Source organism: Sinocyclocheilus rhinocerous, unplaced genomic scaffold (assembly GCF_001515625.1).
Source record: "Sinocyclocheilus rhinocerous isolate Xijiao unplaced genomic scaffold, SAMN03320098_v1.1 scaffold1121, whole genome shotgun sequence".
Classification (NCBI taxonomy): Eukaryota; Metazoa; Chordata; class Actinopteri; order Cypriniformes; family Cyprinidae; genus Sinocyclocheilus; species Sinocyclocheilus rhinocerous.
Genome location: NW_015670367.1, coordinates 214,574 through 232,695, shown reverse-complemented (window position 1 = coordinate 232,695; position 18,122 = coordinate 214,574). Strand labels below are relative to the sequence as shown.

Below are 18,122 nucleotides of genomic sequence, written 5' to 3'. Positions count from 1 at the left end.
GGTTTTGATAGGCTGGCATTCGAGTTCAAGTGTTTTTGCTTCCTGTCAGATGTCCTAGTGAGCGTTTCCACTCTTTTTAGGAAAGAATAAAGTAGAAAAGGGTAGTCGAGGGGGTGAACACCTCAATCCACCCCTTTCATCCCCTTGCCCCACTTTCTCCTAAATTCGATAGGCTGGTGCAGAAACATGAGCATCACAACCTATTGGAAGGCACAGAAACAGAACAGCATGAGTACAGAAGTTTAACAACCTTAAGTTGCATGGCTCATAGGGATATTTCACACAGAAATGAATAAATAAATAACTTCTGTCATAATTTACTCACCCTCATGTTTTTCCAAACCTGTTTTATTTTCTTTCTTCTGTGGAACACAAAAGATATTCAGTGGAATCCAAAGCAACACTGGACCCCACTGACTTTTCAAAATACTTTTTTTTTTTTTTGTTACACAGCAGGGTAGGTATACATGTATATAAATGCAACAGCAACTACATTAGTGAACTTCAGTGAACTGTAAACACTTTCTTTGATTCATTAAGTAGAACATTGAAATCAACCAAACAAAGAAAGAAGTAAAATATGACTGAAGTAACTGAAATGTTTCTGTTCTCTACCTCAGTTCCCCATCTTCTTCTGTCGATCCAGGAATTTCTGCCGCCTGTCCATCGGAATCTCATCCAAGCTGATACCATGGTTGCTCGCCCTTTGTGGCAACATAAAGAAAGTTATCAACTCTCTACATTATAGACATCATATAGTGATGTACCTACAGATAGAAAACACATAAGTGTACTCACGCAACCCTGTGGATTCCATTCGGGAGGCTGTGTTTACTGTGTCCCCGAACAGACAGTACCGAGGCATCTTCAACCCAACTACACCTGCTACCACTGGACCTGTCACATACACACGAATAGTAAGTTAGCAACTGCATAGAATTGCATGTTGTGTCAGACACACCTGTGTGAGCACCATGTGATCTCTGTTGAGTTGTAGGGTGGGGGAAAGAGCCAACGGCATGCTAACTAATTGGATGAATCTGTTAATTGGATGATGCCCGGGATTTACATTTCACTTGTTCTAGGAATGCACAGCCATCAGAGGATCAAGTGTAAATACGTTTTTACATTTTTATATTGAAACAATGTTCAGTTTCGTGATGTAAGGCAAGACCATCTTTGTCAATGAAAAGTACATCCACGGGAGTAATTATGTGTTTGATTTTTAACTTTGTGAGATGATGCATTTAGTTTAAGGGTGTAAAGCGTTTGGAAAAACTGGTTTAACTGTACTCTGAATATTCTGGCTCTCTTATGGCTTTGTTAGCTGTGTAGGATTACAAGGCTGCTGCAAAGTTTAACCGGCTACATTCAAAAGTTTGGGGTCAGTAAGATTTTTTTTTTAAATGTATACTTTTATTCAGCACGTATGTATTAAATTAATCAAAAGTGACAGTAAAGACTTTAAAATTGTTACAAAAGATTTCTATTTCAAAGAAAAGCTGTTCTTAACTTTATAGCCATCAAAGAATCCTGAAAAATATATCATGGTTTCAACAAAAATATTAACTGTTTTCAACACTGATAAGAATTTTTTCTTGAGCACCAAATTGAACATATTAGAATGATTTCTGAATGGACTGATTTTGGAGTAATGGAGTAATGGCAGCTTTACTATCACAGGAATACATTACCTTTTGATATATAGTAAAATAGTAATGATTTTGATCAAATAAAGAGCAAGAGACTTCTTTCAAAAACATGAAAACATTTCTTTCAGACCCCAAATTTTGAATTTTCTTTGTATATGTGTTTGTGTGCTTTGTGCCATTCTTACCAGAATGGAGTCCAATGCGGATTTTGACTTTGATGTCAGGCATGTGCCTCATTTGAAATGTTCCGATGCAGTGCAGAATGTCCAGAGACATGTTGGCCATCTCTGCTGCGTGACGGTTACCGTTACGGTTTGGAACCCCTGATGCCACCATGTACGCGTCACCAATAGTCTCTACCTGTTGATATATAATATTAAATGTTCCTTGTGAAATGCAAAACTGTTTGTATGCACCATATATTTTCTCAAATTATATCATATTATATAAGTCATTTATTATTTTCATTTATTCCAAGATAAAAAACTTTAAAGAATGTCTTATTAAACGATTCACTCAAAGATCACTCTCAAAAGTCATCACTGGGTGTGTTAGCCTTTCAAAAGGTACTAATATATACAATTTAGATACTAATGTGTACACTTTAGGTAGTAATATGAAACTTTACTGCACAAATATGCACCCTTTGATGTTAAATAGGGCACAAAGGTGTACATTTTGAAAGGGTACCACCCAGTGACAGCTTTTGTAGCTTTTTTTTCTGAACTCAGCATTGATCATGAAAGAATCTACTCAATTTCCACAACAGTTTAAGTGAAAGATAAAAAAGCTCATGTAAACCTTGTAGACATCGTGGATTGCGATGATTCCATCAAAGTGTGTGTAGAGGTCGTTAAGCAGATCGACCACTTCGATAGGTTCACTCAGAGCAGAGATGGTGGTAAAACCCACAATATCACTAAAATACAGTGTGACATCTGAAAAGTGCTCCGGCTTCACTGGCTTCCCTGTCTTTAAAGCCAAGGCAACAGATCTGGAAGACAGAATGGCATTATAAGAAACAAAAGGAATGTGAAAAGATATCTGAACATCTGAAGTGGGACTCACTTGGGCAGCATCTGGGCTAGAAGAGCATCAGTTTTCTGACGCTCTACCTCTAGTTCTTCAGTCCGCTCTCGGATCAGATCCTCCAGGTTTGAGGAGTACTGCTCCAGCATCCTTAACATTGAGTCAATTATATTTGTCTTCTTTCCCTTGTTCACATTCTTAAACTGCAAGTTAGAAAAAAAGGGACAGAAAACAGGAGATTTTGTTTTGTTTTTCCCTTGTATATTTTATATAGTGAATATTTTTGCTTTTTATTTTTTCCTGGAAGAAAAAGTCTTTATGTTTGTTTATTTGCTTTCCTTTTTAATGCCATGCATTGACAATAATGCAAAATTTTACCTTTGTCTATGTGTGTGTGTGTGTGTGTGTGTGTGCTTGAGAGAGAGAAAGAGGGTGTACCTGTCTAAAGATCTCCTCAAACGTGGGTCTCTTGTCAGGCTCCTCACTCCAGGCCTGCTTCATGATCTGAATCACCTCAAGCGGCGCTTCATCCACAGACACAGTGGGTCGGCACAGCGGTGGAGGAGAGCGCACCTTATCTATGATTTCTGCACACAGAGATACACAACTTGAGTATTCACAACTTAGAACACTGTATTCATATCTGAATTGCTCCAAACCAACTCCATTAAATCATTGCCATCTTTAGTTTGTCCAGTAACCGGGTGAAAACCTGAGTGGTATGTGATAATGTATTGGTATGTGAGGGTGTCTAACCTTCAGGAGGCATATCCAACATGCCGAAGGGTGCACAGCAAGAGATCACCTCCTGCATGATAATAGCAAAGCTGTATATATCAGCTGGATACGTCCCCTTCTTCTTCAGTTTAGGATTGCGCAGGATCTCTGGAGCTGTCCAAAATTGATCTGTACCAAATATACACAGATCAGAGTCCGAAAGACTGAATATGCAAAAATAAGCAAGATGAGAGGAGATAATGAGAGCCTCTATGTGCTGTTTCTCATCGCGTGATTTAGCAATTTCCACATGTATTACACGTACCCTCTGGTTTGGTGTCCTCCAGGATGATGTTTTGAGAGTTGATGATTTCATTTAAGCCATAATCCGTAACCTTCAGGACAAACCGACCATCTACCACACAGTTCCTTGACTTCAGGCGTCCATGAATGATCCCACGATTATGCAAGTACTTCATTGCCTGATAGGAAAAGTTAAAAAGGCATTAGAAGGAAAGTGACAGAGAAGTATGAGGAGATGGGAGCAGGTGACATCCTTGACAGTTCATTAGTCAACAGCCAGTCATTCTTTACCACATTTTCATCCATATCTTCATCTTCTTACTGAGCTGTTTTTACTTATCCGTTCATCTATGCTTTCATTTAACCCTTTGCTAATTGAACTAGTCTACCTTCTCAATTCCTCACCCTGATCAGGTCAAGAAGAAGAGAGGATTTGAACATCCAGTCCAGTCTCATTTCCTCGTTGTTGAGCAGGTCTTCCAGGCTGCCTCTGGTGCAATGCTCCGTAACAACGCCAAATATGCCAGTATCCAAGAACAGACCCAGAAACAGGTTCAGGTTCTCATGACGCATGTCTCTCAGCTAGAGTGAGGGAAGAGGGGGACAAGCAGAAGCAAAAAAGGTACAGAAGACAGGGTGGGAAGGTGAGTATAGTGTTCAGTTTTCGTTTCAAAACCGGTCCACAACTTGTAAGCTAAATAATACTTTCATTCACTTATCTCTTACCTTGATAAAGATGGTCTGAGTGCTCTCACTGATTTCTGAAACAGAATCTCCACAAGGGCATTTCTTCAGCCAGACCCAGTCACCCTGACAGCACAGAATAATACAATTCAACACATCTCCACAGTCTCACACAGAATCGGATGACCTTGTTTTTCAACTTTTCTGCACCAAATTTAGAGGAGAATATGCAGAATTTCATGGATTTCATTTAAATAAGATAAATGGTGTAAATAGAGTTTAGAGAACTGCACTTTTATTTGTACTTTGGTTTTATTGAATATAATGATACTGTTATATCTATAACATAATATAATTTACTTAGTATAATGTGCAGTTTTATAAACAAACATGCAAAGAGCAAGTGATGTGTATAATTTTGTGAAAGTTCTGCAGAGCTTTGGGCAAATTCTGCACAGTACTAATACTTTTCTACAACAGCCGATGTACAAACAATGGCTGTATGTTGTTCATATTAATATACAGGTTACTTTATACTACATTCCTCTAATTTGATTGTTAATGTAGTTTGCCTGCAGTGATGAACAGGTTTTTGAAAGTTGAAACATCAGCTTTTGTTTTCATTAGTGAGCGTGGAGCGAGAAATGGAAAACCTAATGAAAGCTTATTTCCGCCATGGAATAAAAAAATAAAAAGGTAATTGCAACTTTTTATCTCACAGTTCTGACTTTTTTTCCTTACAGTTCTGAGTTTATGTCTCACAATTCAGACTATTTTTTTGCGAGATATAAACTTGCAATTCTGAGAAAAAAAAGTCTGATTTTTAAGATGTTTACTTGCAATTGCCAGTTTTAAAGTGGCAATTGTGAGTTTGTAACTGGCAATGTAAGATAGAAACTCTCAATTCTGAGGAGAAATAAACAAACTGTGAGTTATAAACTTGCAAATTGTGAGGAAAACAAGCCAGAATTGTGAGATAAAATTATTTTAAATATTTTTTTTTTACTCCTTGCACTGAGGAGTTTATATCTCACAATTCTTAGTTTATATCTTGCAATTCATTGGTGGAGAAAAATACATAAACACATTGGTTGAATTTTGTCTGAAAAGTTATTTCATATTAACTTACCGTTTATTGAATTGTCTTATAAGACCAATGCCACTCTTGGAATCATGTTGTTGTACTGAATATCAGCAAGACTGTTTTTACCTTCTGGTATTCAGTACTTCTGGTATTTAGTACCAAAACACTATGCTAACAACTTACCAAAGTGTATCTATGTCTGTACACAAAAAAGCACAAATTTCACACACCTCAAAAACAGCAACATTGGACGTTTCAGGAGTTGACGTAATGTAACTGCGACCTGAAACTGAGTGGTGAGGGGTTTTAACATCTAGTTGACTCTTCACCATACTCTCCTCATTCAGCTTCTACAGAGAGAATGGAGAGAAATTGAGAATGTGAGAGACATAGGCAAAAACCTAAGAGAGAGAGAGTAAGTCCTATTTAGTATCATCACACATGCAGCAGAGCACACACTAAAATTATATTAAATTAATTTAAATTATTACCATACTCTCTTCATTCAGCTTCTACACACACACACACACACACACAGAAATGGACAGTGAGAGAGACAAATATAAAGTCTATGAGCAAGACAGAGAGAGAGAAAGGAAGAGAGAGCATTTGTGACTGACCCTCCTGCTGAGTGTGGTGTTGATGAAGACCAAGTCATCCTGTGTCAGTACTATCTTAGTGGGGCTTCCAATTCCACCTCCACCAAATGCTCCTAATATCCCCTGCCCATGTTTCCTGGACACACACACACACACACACACACATATATGCTTATTTGTTTATCAGTAATACAATAAACTGATTCAATACATGATGGTTTGCTGCAACTCAAGCAATTCAATTCATACCTTATATGGAGAAAACATACACCTGCTCCACTTATCAACACACAGAACAAGAGAAGGAGGAAGAAAAGGGTCACTCCATCCAAGCCTGCAATGAAAGGGAAAGAATGACAGACCGAATCAGTGGTGATGTTGATGCTTTTAATTATATTGTAAAAAAATTGATGTGGTACACGAATTTCTGCTTTCTCACCTCCACTACAAGCGACGTAAGGACTGAACCAACAGTTTGAGTCAGTGCTCGGAGATGCTCCAGCAAAATGAATCGATTTCCCCAAGTACTTCAACGCTCCATATTTCCCATACGTGTGTGGTGCTTCCAGGGTGTGAGTGCGGTGTAGGCTGGACCCAGAGCCATCTGAATCCAGGACAGCGTAGCGGGCCTGCATTCCTTCTCCATCAGTGCCTGCCGATATCCGCTGGTTAAAGCCATTGAATTCAAATCCACCCTCGTTTTTAACCAGTGCATCACCCAATACCCAGCGTCCTCCACTCGCAACTCGGCTCTGCTCTGCAGCCATGGCTGTATAATAGAGCATGTTATAGATGGTCCCAAAGAATGGAGAAACCTGCCAAGAAAGAAAAAAAAAATCCACAAAAATAGAACAAATAAGACCATGATTGGGATTTTAAAAAAATTCTCAAACTAAGAAAATGTAATAATAAAATAATAAAAGTAAAAAAATATGTATTAGTAGTTTTAATAGTATTATTTCGATACTATTATAGTTTTTACTAATTTTTAAATTTGTTTTTATTTTTGTATTTAATTTTAATTGTACTTTTAGTAATTTTGTTGTGTTTTTTTAATCATTTTTAATTTTAGCTATTATAGTTATACTAAATGAAAATGAGAACTAGCTGTTTTTAAATATTTTCAGTTACAATTTCAGTTAACATTCTGTTTTATTTCAAGTAAAAATAAAAAAAAAAGGTTTTAGTTGTAGTTAATCATGTTTTATGAGAATAATTTAGAGACAAATACATGAGTTAAACATCAACCTGAAAATGTCTTATTGTACACAAATTACATAAATATTAAATATATAAAGCTAAAATCTGGCTTTTGGAGTGATAAAAACATCTAAACTCACTACTATGACAAAGATGCTTTCTACATAACTATAGCTTTAGCTTTTGCTATCCCCAAACCTATATTGCTTGTTTAGAATAAATGAATTGTTTAGAATCTAAAACACTAAGGCAAGTTCAGACCGATTGTGTTACCTCTTCAGCTGGTGTGCTGGTACGGACGTCATAGGATTCCTGTGCTGCACTAAAGGCCTCATAGAAGTTTTGTTCCCCTTGGTCCATGGTTATTGTCAAGACCCCATCATATGCTCGTCGCAGTTTGGTGTCATTGGCCAGGACTGGATAGTTTGCATTTTTATATGGCAATGAATACAGCAGTGTGTCATATGGAATGAAGATGTACCCTCGGTCAATCATTCTCATGTCCATTGCTGTGGTTAGCAACTTATACTGTTCCTCTCCACCAATCAGAACAGAGTGCATGCACATGATGACAACTGCACACAGAAAATTAAGAGGGAGGAATAAGAATGGGGGAATGTGAAAACAGGATTGAGGAATAAATGAAAGGATTAAGTTAAAGTTAATAATTATTAAAACACAATGAGAGCCATCACACAATATGATACACTCTAAAAAAATGGTGCTAACTATCACTAAAAGTGGTGCATTGGCTCGTAATCATAAGGGAACCACTTTTAGTGCTATATCGCACCTATCTACCTCATGAACAGTTAATGTTCTCCCATTGTGCAATTAAAGTATGTGCAATAACCTTATACTTATTTATCACCCTAAATCCTTGTACATCCCTACAACTTTATTTTATTTTATTTTATTCTATTCCTATTCTATCTATAGCACACCTGTACATACAATTTATTCTTTTTTTGTGGTTTATATTTATGCATGTGTATTTTATTCACATCTTATTTTTATTATCTGTGTGTTGTTGTTGTCTCCGTGTACTGGAAGCTTGTGACACTATAACAAATTCCTTGTATGTGCAAACATACTTGGCAATAAAGCTTTCTGATTCTGATTCTGATCTTTAAAGGTGCTATACAGCAGCTTTGTCAAATGGTGCTATGTAGAACCATAAGAGAAACCCTATTCTCCTCCTTAGATTTTAGATATGTTACTCCACTCTCATTTGTTTGCTATGAATGGGAATTTACTACAGTGGCAAAAGCTGAATCACTTTTATGCTTTTCTGAGGTCAAAAAGTCTTGTGTGGGGGCCCTATTTCCTTATAGGGGGCCTTGGGGGCTAAAAGAACCACATTATCATCAGGAAATACATTGTATTTTAATGTGGTTTTTTAATCCTTTTCCCAACTTAACTAAAGACTAGAGAGTTAGAGAACCTTTAAAGAACTATACAGGGGCTTCTTTGTATGGCAGTGGTGCTATATAGCACTTTAACCACCCCCAAAGAACCGCTGAAGAACCTATTTTTTCTCATTAATATTTATTAAGTGCCTGCCCTAATTTGTATATCACTGTCACAGAAGGGGACACTATATATGAAATATCTATACATCATAAAATGAAATATAATACAATACAGATATATTTAATTATATCTCAGTATACCTGAGGATATAGAAGTAGATCATATCAACTTAAACGAATAACAATTATTTTGTCGTCTTTTTTTATTTCTCATTTTTGTTAAATGAGTAACACTGTAAAAAAAAATTTTTGAAGTTGTAAATAAAACAAAGCTTATTAGAGTGTTTTGCAAAATTTTCAGTCTTTATACTTCAAAATTTCATGTTTAATTCAATGTGTTACATGCCAATTCTTTGTAATTATTTGTGAAATATACTAGCAATTTCTGAGTAAAAATTCTACACCACTTTTTTATTCAGTGTTGCTGAGCATTTTAAATTCATATTTGCATTTTTAAACTTAATTCATAGAACTCACCCCTCACTCGATCGGTCTCCCGTATTGTCTTCAGGGCTCGCCGTGGCCCCTCCTTGTCCATTTCCATGGTAACAACCACGCCAACTGGCAGACCAAGAGCACGCAGGGATTCTGCAAGTTCATGCCCAGTCGCCTCCCACATGTCGTTCTCCGCTGTTATAATCCCAACGTGTGCCCAGCGGAAAAAGCGCAGCACAGAGAAGAGCACACGAGAAGACAATGGGAGTGGCCGCAGAAAGGTGGGGTACATTCCCTCATTCATGTCAGCCTTCAGACAAGCCCAGGACAGGATGCCCTTGTTCCAATTCTTTGCCAGCAGTGTAGCAGCAGTGCAGTAGCCAGGGTTTGCCGGTCCAAGAAAGGCCGAACCGTAGCCCTCCAGCTCGGCAAAGCGTGCCAGCGCTTTCGAGCTTGAGCAATCCTCATTAATTAGTGTGTAATCATACCAGTAGCCTTTGTTAAGGTCGGGGTCTTTGTTTATTCGGCTCATAGCTAATCGTGCAGCCAGGTCTGGCAGGGCTTTGGAGTACATGGGGTCACACGCCCACGGTCCTACGATGGAGATTTTGAAGGTGGTGCCCCAGGCCTCACAGGGCAAGTATGATAGCATGACTAGAGGAAGGAGAAAACAGTTCCCCCACCAGCTGTGGCTGCGGAGAACTGGGGTCGAGGACACTGGACTCGATGAGCCATCAGGGTTTTTTGCTTTTTGCTTTGAGGTTTGTTTTCGTCGTCTCTTTCCAGCAAAGGACTGTTGCCATCGTGGGTGGTGGGACTGGCAAAGAAAGCTAGAGTTTCTGTGGTCATCCATTTTAATTTTGTTTTACTGTTAATTGTCAGGGACAATGAAAGAACAGGTGGCACTGAGAGATGTTGTGTTGTATTGTGTGAATATTTTGTTAGCGACAGTATAAAGGCTGATAAAACACACACGCAAAACACCCAGCTCTCAATTTGGGTTCTACCCACCGAGGGGCACTAGCCCAAAACTATTGCACAATAACCAGCCATCACTGTCTCTTTTAGAGATGGAGCAAATGTGTGCAGTTGTATTTGAGAGAAACAACATATAAGGGTTTGGTGAATGAGAGGGAAAGAGGGGGAAAAAGACAAGGGATGAAAACAGAGCAGAAAAAGTTAGTATTTTTTTTATAATGGAATATTAATATACAATACATTGCATATCTTTTTACCATAGTTTACTATACACTGTAAAAAAAAATCTGTAGTTTTTACAAAATAATTTTGGCAGCTGTGGTTGCCAGAATAATTTTGTAAAAAATACAGAAAAACTGTAAACACATTTACGGCCAAAAACTGTAAATTTGACAGTATAAAACTGTAATTTACAAACAAGAAAATTTGAATGTAAACCAGTAAATTCAACAATGCACACTGCTATTAAAATCTGTTTTGTACCTTTAACATACTGACAACCACCATAATAATGCAGGTGGTAAAAGAGAAAGCCACATGAAGAATCAAAGCTCATCACAAGTAGCTTCGCCACAAGCAGAAGTATATACTAATATATAGAAGGTGCACAGAGTCATTCATGCAAACACAAAACACCATCATGGTAACACACATGATACTTAAATAATGCATTAAACAACAGAAGATGTAACATAAAGCCCAAATATACATAACTAATAACAAAAACTATAAAAAACATGATTATTTAAACAAAATACTTTCAAATGTGGAGTGCATGCAGGGAATTCTGGGAATATCAGTTTACGGTTTTTGACTGTAAATTATACATTGATTTGTTATTTTTACTTCTAAAAACTGTAAAATTAACAGCATTTTACTGTAAAATTACATGAAATGTTAACCTATTAACAGTTTTTTCCCGTAGCGTTTTTACAAAATTTTACAGTTAAAATTACACTTATTTTTTTACAGTGTATGTAGTAGTGATGTGAGAGTAAGAGTGGCTCAAACATCAGCATAAGGGTCATATAATTAATTATGGTACCAAGGTCAATAGTGCAATAGTGCTATACTGCATTTAAAAAGTTGGCAGTCAGTAAGATTTTTTTAAAATGTATTTTATTTTATTTAATACCTAACACTTAATAAAGACTTTTACATTATTACAAATAAAAGGTATATTTAGAAAAATTACATTCATCAAATAATTGTGAAAAAAAGTTACACAGTTCCGATAAAAATACTCAACACTGATAACAATATGAGATGTTTCTTGAGCAGCAAATCAGCAAATTAGAATAATTTCTGATGGATCATGTGACACTAAAGACTGGAGTAATGATGCTGAAAATTCAGCTTTGCAGTCACAGGAATAAATCACAACGAATCAAAATATAAAACAGTTATTTTAAATCGTAACAATATTTCACAATATACTGTTTTTAATCAAATAAATGCAGCCTTGATGATCATAAGAAACATCTTTCAAAAGCATAATAAAATTATTTTAAAAAATGAAGCCCATTTCTGCCTCAGAGTAAAACGTATTAGGACTTTATTTCTCATAATTGTCACTTTATATCTTACAATGTGACTTCAATTCTTATTTTAAACTTTATCTCACAATTATCTTTTTATTTTTTTACTGAAACAGTTATCTAGTCTGGATGATGTTTAGCAAAGATCAAATATATTTATACTTTCGTATTTGTTTGTTTTAATAGAATTTTCTTCTTTTCAGAGAGGCAATCCTCAATTAAATAAGTAAATGTTGTTTGCTAATAAGAGTTTTGTTCTTATCATACTGTCCTTTAGAGACCTGATATCTGACTCCAGGCTTGGTCTGATCAGCTGACCAGCCACATCCTCACCTGACTCATGTGCCATCTGTGTTTAAAGGTAGAGTTGGGGTGAAATGTCACATGACTTGTACCAGGCTGTCTGCCATTCCTCCCTCTCCCTCTATCCATTGCTCAGCAAGCAGCAAGCAGATTACAATTAAAGAGCTCTGCCTTCATTAGCCCTGGCCATAATAACTGCCAAATAACGTGAGGCTTAATCAATCTTAATCTTAATCAACCATATCTCTTTACACCATCATCACTCTATTGACCTGTCAAAAGAGTTTTGTTCTTCGAAGTTTTTCTTTGTTCTCCTCCCTCTAATCCATGTCTTCAACATTCTGTCTGACTTCTGTATAAATGTCCTGTCTACCCTCTCACTTCTTAACCTCTAGGTCTGGCTTGCTCTCTTTCTTTGGACCTTTAGCCAGTTCTGAAATAACTCAGGATTACACGGGACCTTGCTATCAGACTCACGCTACTGTGTACTGTGTTTGAGAGCTTTACTGTCTGTGATATTAGAGCTCCCCCATTTATTCAGTCAATTTTTAAGTACGGCATTACAGCACAGTAGTTTTATCAGCTAAGGGAATTTCACATTTTTGGGCTTTATACAATCTGCTTAAATATTTAATTTGTAGTATTTAAATCTGTAAATCTAGTGATATAGCTATTGTGGTACAACAATATGGTTATATCAGCTGCATGTACAAGCTAAGGGCTGCTATCTCATACAGTTTTCAAATCTCTCGAGATATTCCTCCTTACTAATAAAATGACTAATGTAAGTGTCTTAGGTTAAGGTTGTATTTTGCAATTGCATTCAAAGGGGATGTCCTGTTAAATAAATGCGCCAGTGTTAGCTGATAGTTGGCTGCTTGAAATGAACATGGATCACATTTTGTGTTCTTTCTCGTGGATATTAAGCTATATATTGAAATTATAGCTATCGTCATAAATAAATCTGAATATTGGAACGTTTTAATAGCTGTCTAATCAAAACCACCTTTCTTCTAATAGTCAGTAATATATGAAATACATGCAGTTCATTCAAGTTTACTGTAACTTTGCGATGTCACATTATTTCAGCATTAGCACTAAAGACCACTAAACTGGAACATTTTTGGCATTTATGTATGTATAAAGTATCTAATGTGTTTAGACGTGAAGTGACTGAACATTACAGTAAATACTATTTCAATAATATCTCTTTATCAACAAAGATCCATATCTTTGAACGTTAAGCTAACTGAGACTTGTTATAGCACTTGCATATCTCTTTTGTTGATTTTGATTGCTTCCATTGTCCTCATTTGGAAGTCGCTTTGGATAAAAGCGTCTGCTAAATGACTAAATGTAAATGAATGTTAGCTGAGTTAGCGTAAGTAGCAATTGACATCATTAGTAGCTTGATACAGGCAGACATTTCATTAAGTAGGACCAATAAAATTAGGTAGTGTAAATTACATTGAATTTTGATGTGTAAAGAAATAATAATAATATAGTGAAATTAATTGTGAAGTTTAATACATCAAATACTAAAATAAAACAATACATTTATATTGAAACAAAATCATTTTTCTAACTCTAATACAAAGTAAAAAAAATAAAAATCTTTCTAGTTATGTTGTAACAACCTAAGAATACTCAGCATCCCTCAGGGAAGTCCTAATTCTCTAAGCCTCAGGGACTACTCTAGCAAATTCAATATTGAAAACTACTGTTACCCTTAATAAAGGATTGTTAATAAAAGAGCAAAAGATCGGCTAACCTGGCAAGTGTGGCTAATTGAGAGCCATGATGAGTTCTCGTCCCATTAGAACACAGAGTCTGAGAAGAACCAGAGGGGGACCAGAACCGCACTCCCACAGAGGAAACAGTAATAAGAAATAAAAAATCCAAATTAAAAATGTAAAAGTCCAGACTGAAGGTGGAGAAAAGACAGATATTCCATGTCAAAACAGATCATTAAAAAAAAAACTTTTTAAAAAATGTCCTTTGTCTTATCGTCTTTGAAAAGCATAGTATAAAAAATATAGATGTAGAAATCCACCTTTCTCTTTTTAAAATGGAGAGGTGATCTTTGGTTTGTGGTCCCTGGAGGTTGGAGGCCCTCTGTTGGACTGAGTCCTGCCCCAATCTGGAGAGCTTAATGGGGGAAGCCACTGGAACAAGAGCCTCTCTGAGTCCTGGGTCTTGGGAATAAGCGGATTTACAAAGAGAGAGAGACGGCAAGAGACAAGGAACGAGCAGAGGAGAAAGGAGGGGCAGAATCCAAGTGGTGACTTCTTAACACTCTTTAGCCTATAATCCACACATACATGGCAAAAGGCCTTTTGTCTCCTCAGTGTGCATATGAGCTTGTGGCCCAGTAACATTCAAGATAGTGACTGACTATTTGAAGTAGAAATAATAAAAACACTTAAATACTGACACTTTCAGACACAACATTAGGCATTTTAATTATTTTTAACCACTTTCAGTGTTTATAGTCTAACTGTAAATGGATGGTTTTGGCAGACTATTTCATTTTATTGCAATGCCGTGATAGATATGACAATAGAAAGGCTGTATGATGGTTTCTAATTATGCTGAGGATTTGATCCCACTGTCTGTAGGATCAGCAGTGAGGCAACAAACGTTACAGATTGTACTTGTACTGTCCCGCTCCATTTTGTTTCCTCAGGTGCTCTCTGCCATTTTTGTTTATGTTGCACTAGCCAATATGGCAATCGTCTTGGACACCCAAAATGGCTGTACATGTCACAGTCAGCCTTGATTAATTATTCATATATTGAAAGTGTCAGATAATAGTAACCGAAATAAATGAGAGCCATCTGGTCATGTGGCCTCAATACAGCAGCCCCACTTTTAAGGTCGAATAAACAGATTTTGTAAAGCTACTGACATGACTAAAGTCTCATTTTTTACTAATAACTTATTTTGGGGCAAAATATTTTAATTTAACACAATGGACAGAAATGCAAACAATATGAAGATGACAAAGCACAAGGTTTTAGATGATGGTGTTAAACCATTAGTGTAACATGTCCTCATGTCACATTAAAAATTCCCAAGTGTCAATGTGCCCCTCTTTCTTTTCTGCTCCTCCTCCCTTCTTCTTGATCTTTCTTGAGTTTATAAGCTTGGCTAGGAGCTCCCAACAGGTGAAAGGAGATTTGAGTTCTCAGGAAGCCCTAAGCCACGATACCTCTGTTCATTGTGAAATTGTGTCCTATAGCACAACCCTATTACACTATTCTTCGAGTTTACTTTGACATAAAAGCTACATTTCAGTCTGATATTTGCAGATCAGACATAGAAATGCTTAAAGGCCTTCTGGAGAAAGGTCATTCAGCACTTGTAAAGTGGTAAGCGCTCCAAGGTCAAAACCTGTAAAGATTATATCCTGACTATATCCTTGAACAGTCCTCCAGCCAGGACTGGAGCAGCACTCAGACCTTTATACTAGAGTATACAAACTTGTGGCCGGCTCATATTAATCAGCGAGCTGTTGAAGCACTGGAAACAAAGTTTACCTTTTTGCCCCAGCACGAGTTATGTGCCTGACAGAGAAGACACACATATTTTTGTCTTAGTCCTTCTATCTACCCTTAAGCTCCCATTCCCAAATTTTATTACCTAATTTACTGAACACCAGGATGTGTTATAGCACCACGAGTGTCTTGATCAAGATCAAAATGGTGTCAAGTGGTGGAGGTTACGCAACCCTTAAAAGCTTTGGTCAGTCATGACTGGCTCCTGCCCTAGACTTTTAACTTGTTGCTGACTGTCTGATCTCACTAGCACTAGGCCCACTTTTGTGTGTGTGTGTGAGTGTCACCCTAGCTCATGATTGATAGGAGTCCATTTTAAGTTAATCAGATTAGTTAGATTTGGCTGTGCTGTACTGAGCTTCAACCGGCAAGCCTCTTACCTCTGATCGGAGAGAGACATTTTGTTAATCAAAGTTTGACAGAATTATTAATACATTATCATAGTAAAATCGTGTTAGTTTATAAATACATATGACATGGAAACAACGTGTTTGCTGTATTTGCGTAAATCTGCATTGTTTAAATAGTTCATCCAACAATGAAAATCCTCACCCTCATGTCCTTAGAAACCTGTCTCCTTTGGAACGAAAACATAGTTATTTATGGCAGAAGATCTGATGGGTCGCTCACAAAGAACGAGTTTTTACATTCTGCTGCGCCACTTTTACCGGCAAACATGTTTGACCCTGCGCGTGAGTCTCGCATCTCTCGCCCACTCTCATTCGACCACACTGCGTCTCCCATTTTTAAACCGCCCTTTTTCCACGATTTTTTTTTTCCAAATCTGTGCGTAGGCCTACGCACGTTTTATAAATGAGGCCCCAGGTTTGCTTGAAAGCACTGTGGTCTCACCTTCTGAACCTTTACCAACACAGTTCATCATACACACCTGATATGAACTAAACCAGTAAGCATGGCATTAAAAAGATATACAAAGAAAAGCTTTAAAGAATCTCTATTTACAATTTTGAGTCTAACAGTGAGACTGTAATCAATTCCCTTAAAACCAAGAAGGCCGCGTGACTGCTTTGGCAAGCTTAAGTTGGAAAATGTGACTGTTTTAATTGACTGACTAAAATTAAATTGCTTCCTTGAAGGCATACATATTACAATGCCTGTTTATAATCTTGGTGCAATAACAGAAGGATTCGATAAATTCAAATAGGATTAAGGGTTTTAAAGATGTTTATTGATATTATGTAGTATAATGTAATCAGCATTTCAGATTTGAAAAAAAAGGATAATCTGAATCATTTAATTCAGGCTTCATTCATTAAACAGTGAGTTTTTTTTTTTAAATGTACCTTTTTCTGAACATGTACAAGAATTTACAATAACATTTTTAACATGTTTATATTCCTTTATAAATCACACACAGGGTTGGCCTTAACTGGCCATATTTCATTATACTGTAGGTGGGTTATAACTTTCTGCCATTTATCATGGTCAAATCTTTTTCATTACAGTCCAAAAATAGTGAGACTCTGCTTGTTGTCCACAACTCCACATGGAATGACATCATTATTTTGAAAGAAAGACAGTCGGCGGGTAAGAAACCCAAGGGTTTCAATATTCTGTATCCCGGGGCAAAACTGACGGAGGCAGCGGAAGCAGAAGAGTGTGTTACACTGAGGGCAGATGATGTTGGGACAACCTTTTCCGTTGTGTGTAAGCAGGGCCTTGCACCCTGGACAGGCCCTGAAGTATGGACATCCTCTCACCGAGCTGTGTTGGTCAGTGATTTTTGTGTTGCTGAGGAGGGCAGCACGGAGCGCACAGTTCGGCAGCGTGCAGGAATTGGTGGTCGGAGTGCCGCGTGGCCACTCTCTCTGACACGCCAGGCAGAACTGAAACACGCACCTCTTCACTTTAGAGCAAGATTTGCAGACCGCACACTGACCATCCAAAACTCCGACATTAGACTGATGACAACTGGGACACTGGAAAGGGGGAAAGAATTGGTGAGATATGGTCACAAAATAAAATAAAAGAGGGACTCCACAGATTCCTTCCACTTGCTTTTCCCAAGTAAAAATGACTGCACCTTTACCTGGAATATTTATTAGTATAATAACAATAGGCCTACTAATATAAAATATATAATGTTTACAATAACATGTTTAACAGTGAGTTATTCCTTTATTGAGGGTAGGTCTGGTCATTTTTCATTTAGCATTAAATATACACATAATGACCAGTAAAATCATAGCACATTTCACATCTCAAATATAGGCTAACCAAAATGATTGAGCAATAGCTCAATGATCCTAAAAGTTTTAACCCAGGAAGGCTCTTCTAGACACTTGTCAGTGGAAAACTGCGTCACAGTTAATCAGACACCTTGACATAGTGTGCTAAATAAAGTCTAAGAGCTTAATTCCCTCCTATAGTATTCTGTTAAAAATCTCGAGCGGTCAAACTACCTTTGGAACGTTCATAGCTCAATCCTCCTGGACAACTTCCACAGATGGACAAACCTGAGAGAGAGAGAGAGAGAGAGAGAGAGAGAGA

General features: G+C 37.2%; 1 protein-coding gene across 1 annotated transcript; it reads right to left on the bottom strand.

Moving 5' to 3' along the window:
- Positions 1-615: 615 nt before the first annotated feature.
- Positions 616-14,279, bottom strand: LOC107734113 (retinal guanylyl cyclase 2-like). The gene is made up of 17 exons (XM_016545966.1): positions 13,826-14,279; positions 9,278-10,296; positions 7,542-7,843; positions 6,508-6,883; positions 6,318-6,402; positions 6,090-6,204; positions 5,700-5,819; positions 4,428-4,511; positions 4,107-4,283; positions 3,724-3,880; positions 3,438-3,587; positions 3,120-3,268; positions 2,721-2,884; positions 2,454-2,646; positions 1,838-2,012; positions 795-897; positions 616-743 (listed from the first exon to the last, which is right to left on the bottom strand). Exons 2-17 carry the CDS (start codon positions 10,086-10,088, stop codon positions 617-619), a joined length of 3,288 nt encoding a protein of 1,095 aa, XP_016401452.1. The 5' UTR covers positions 10,089-10,296; positions 13,826-14,279; the 3' UTR covers position 616.
- Positions 14,280-18,122: the final 3,843 nt, after the last annotated feature.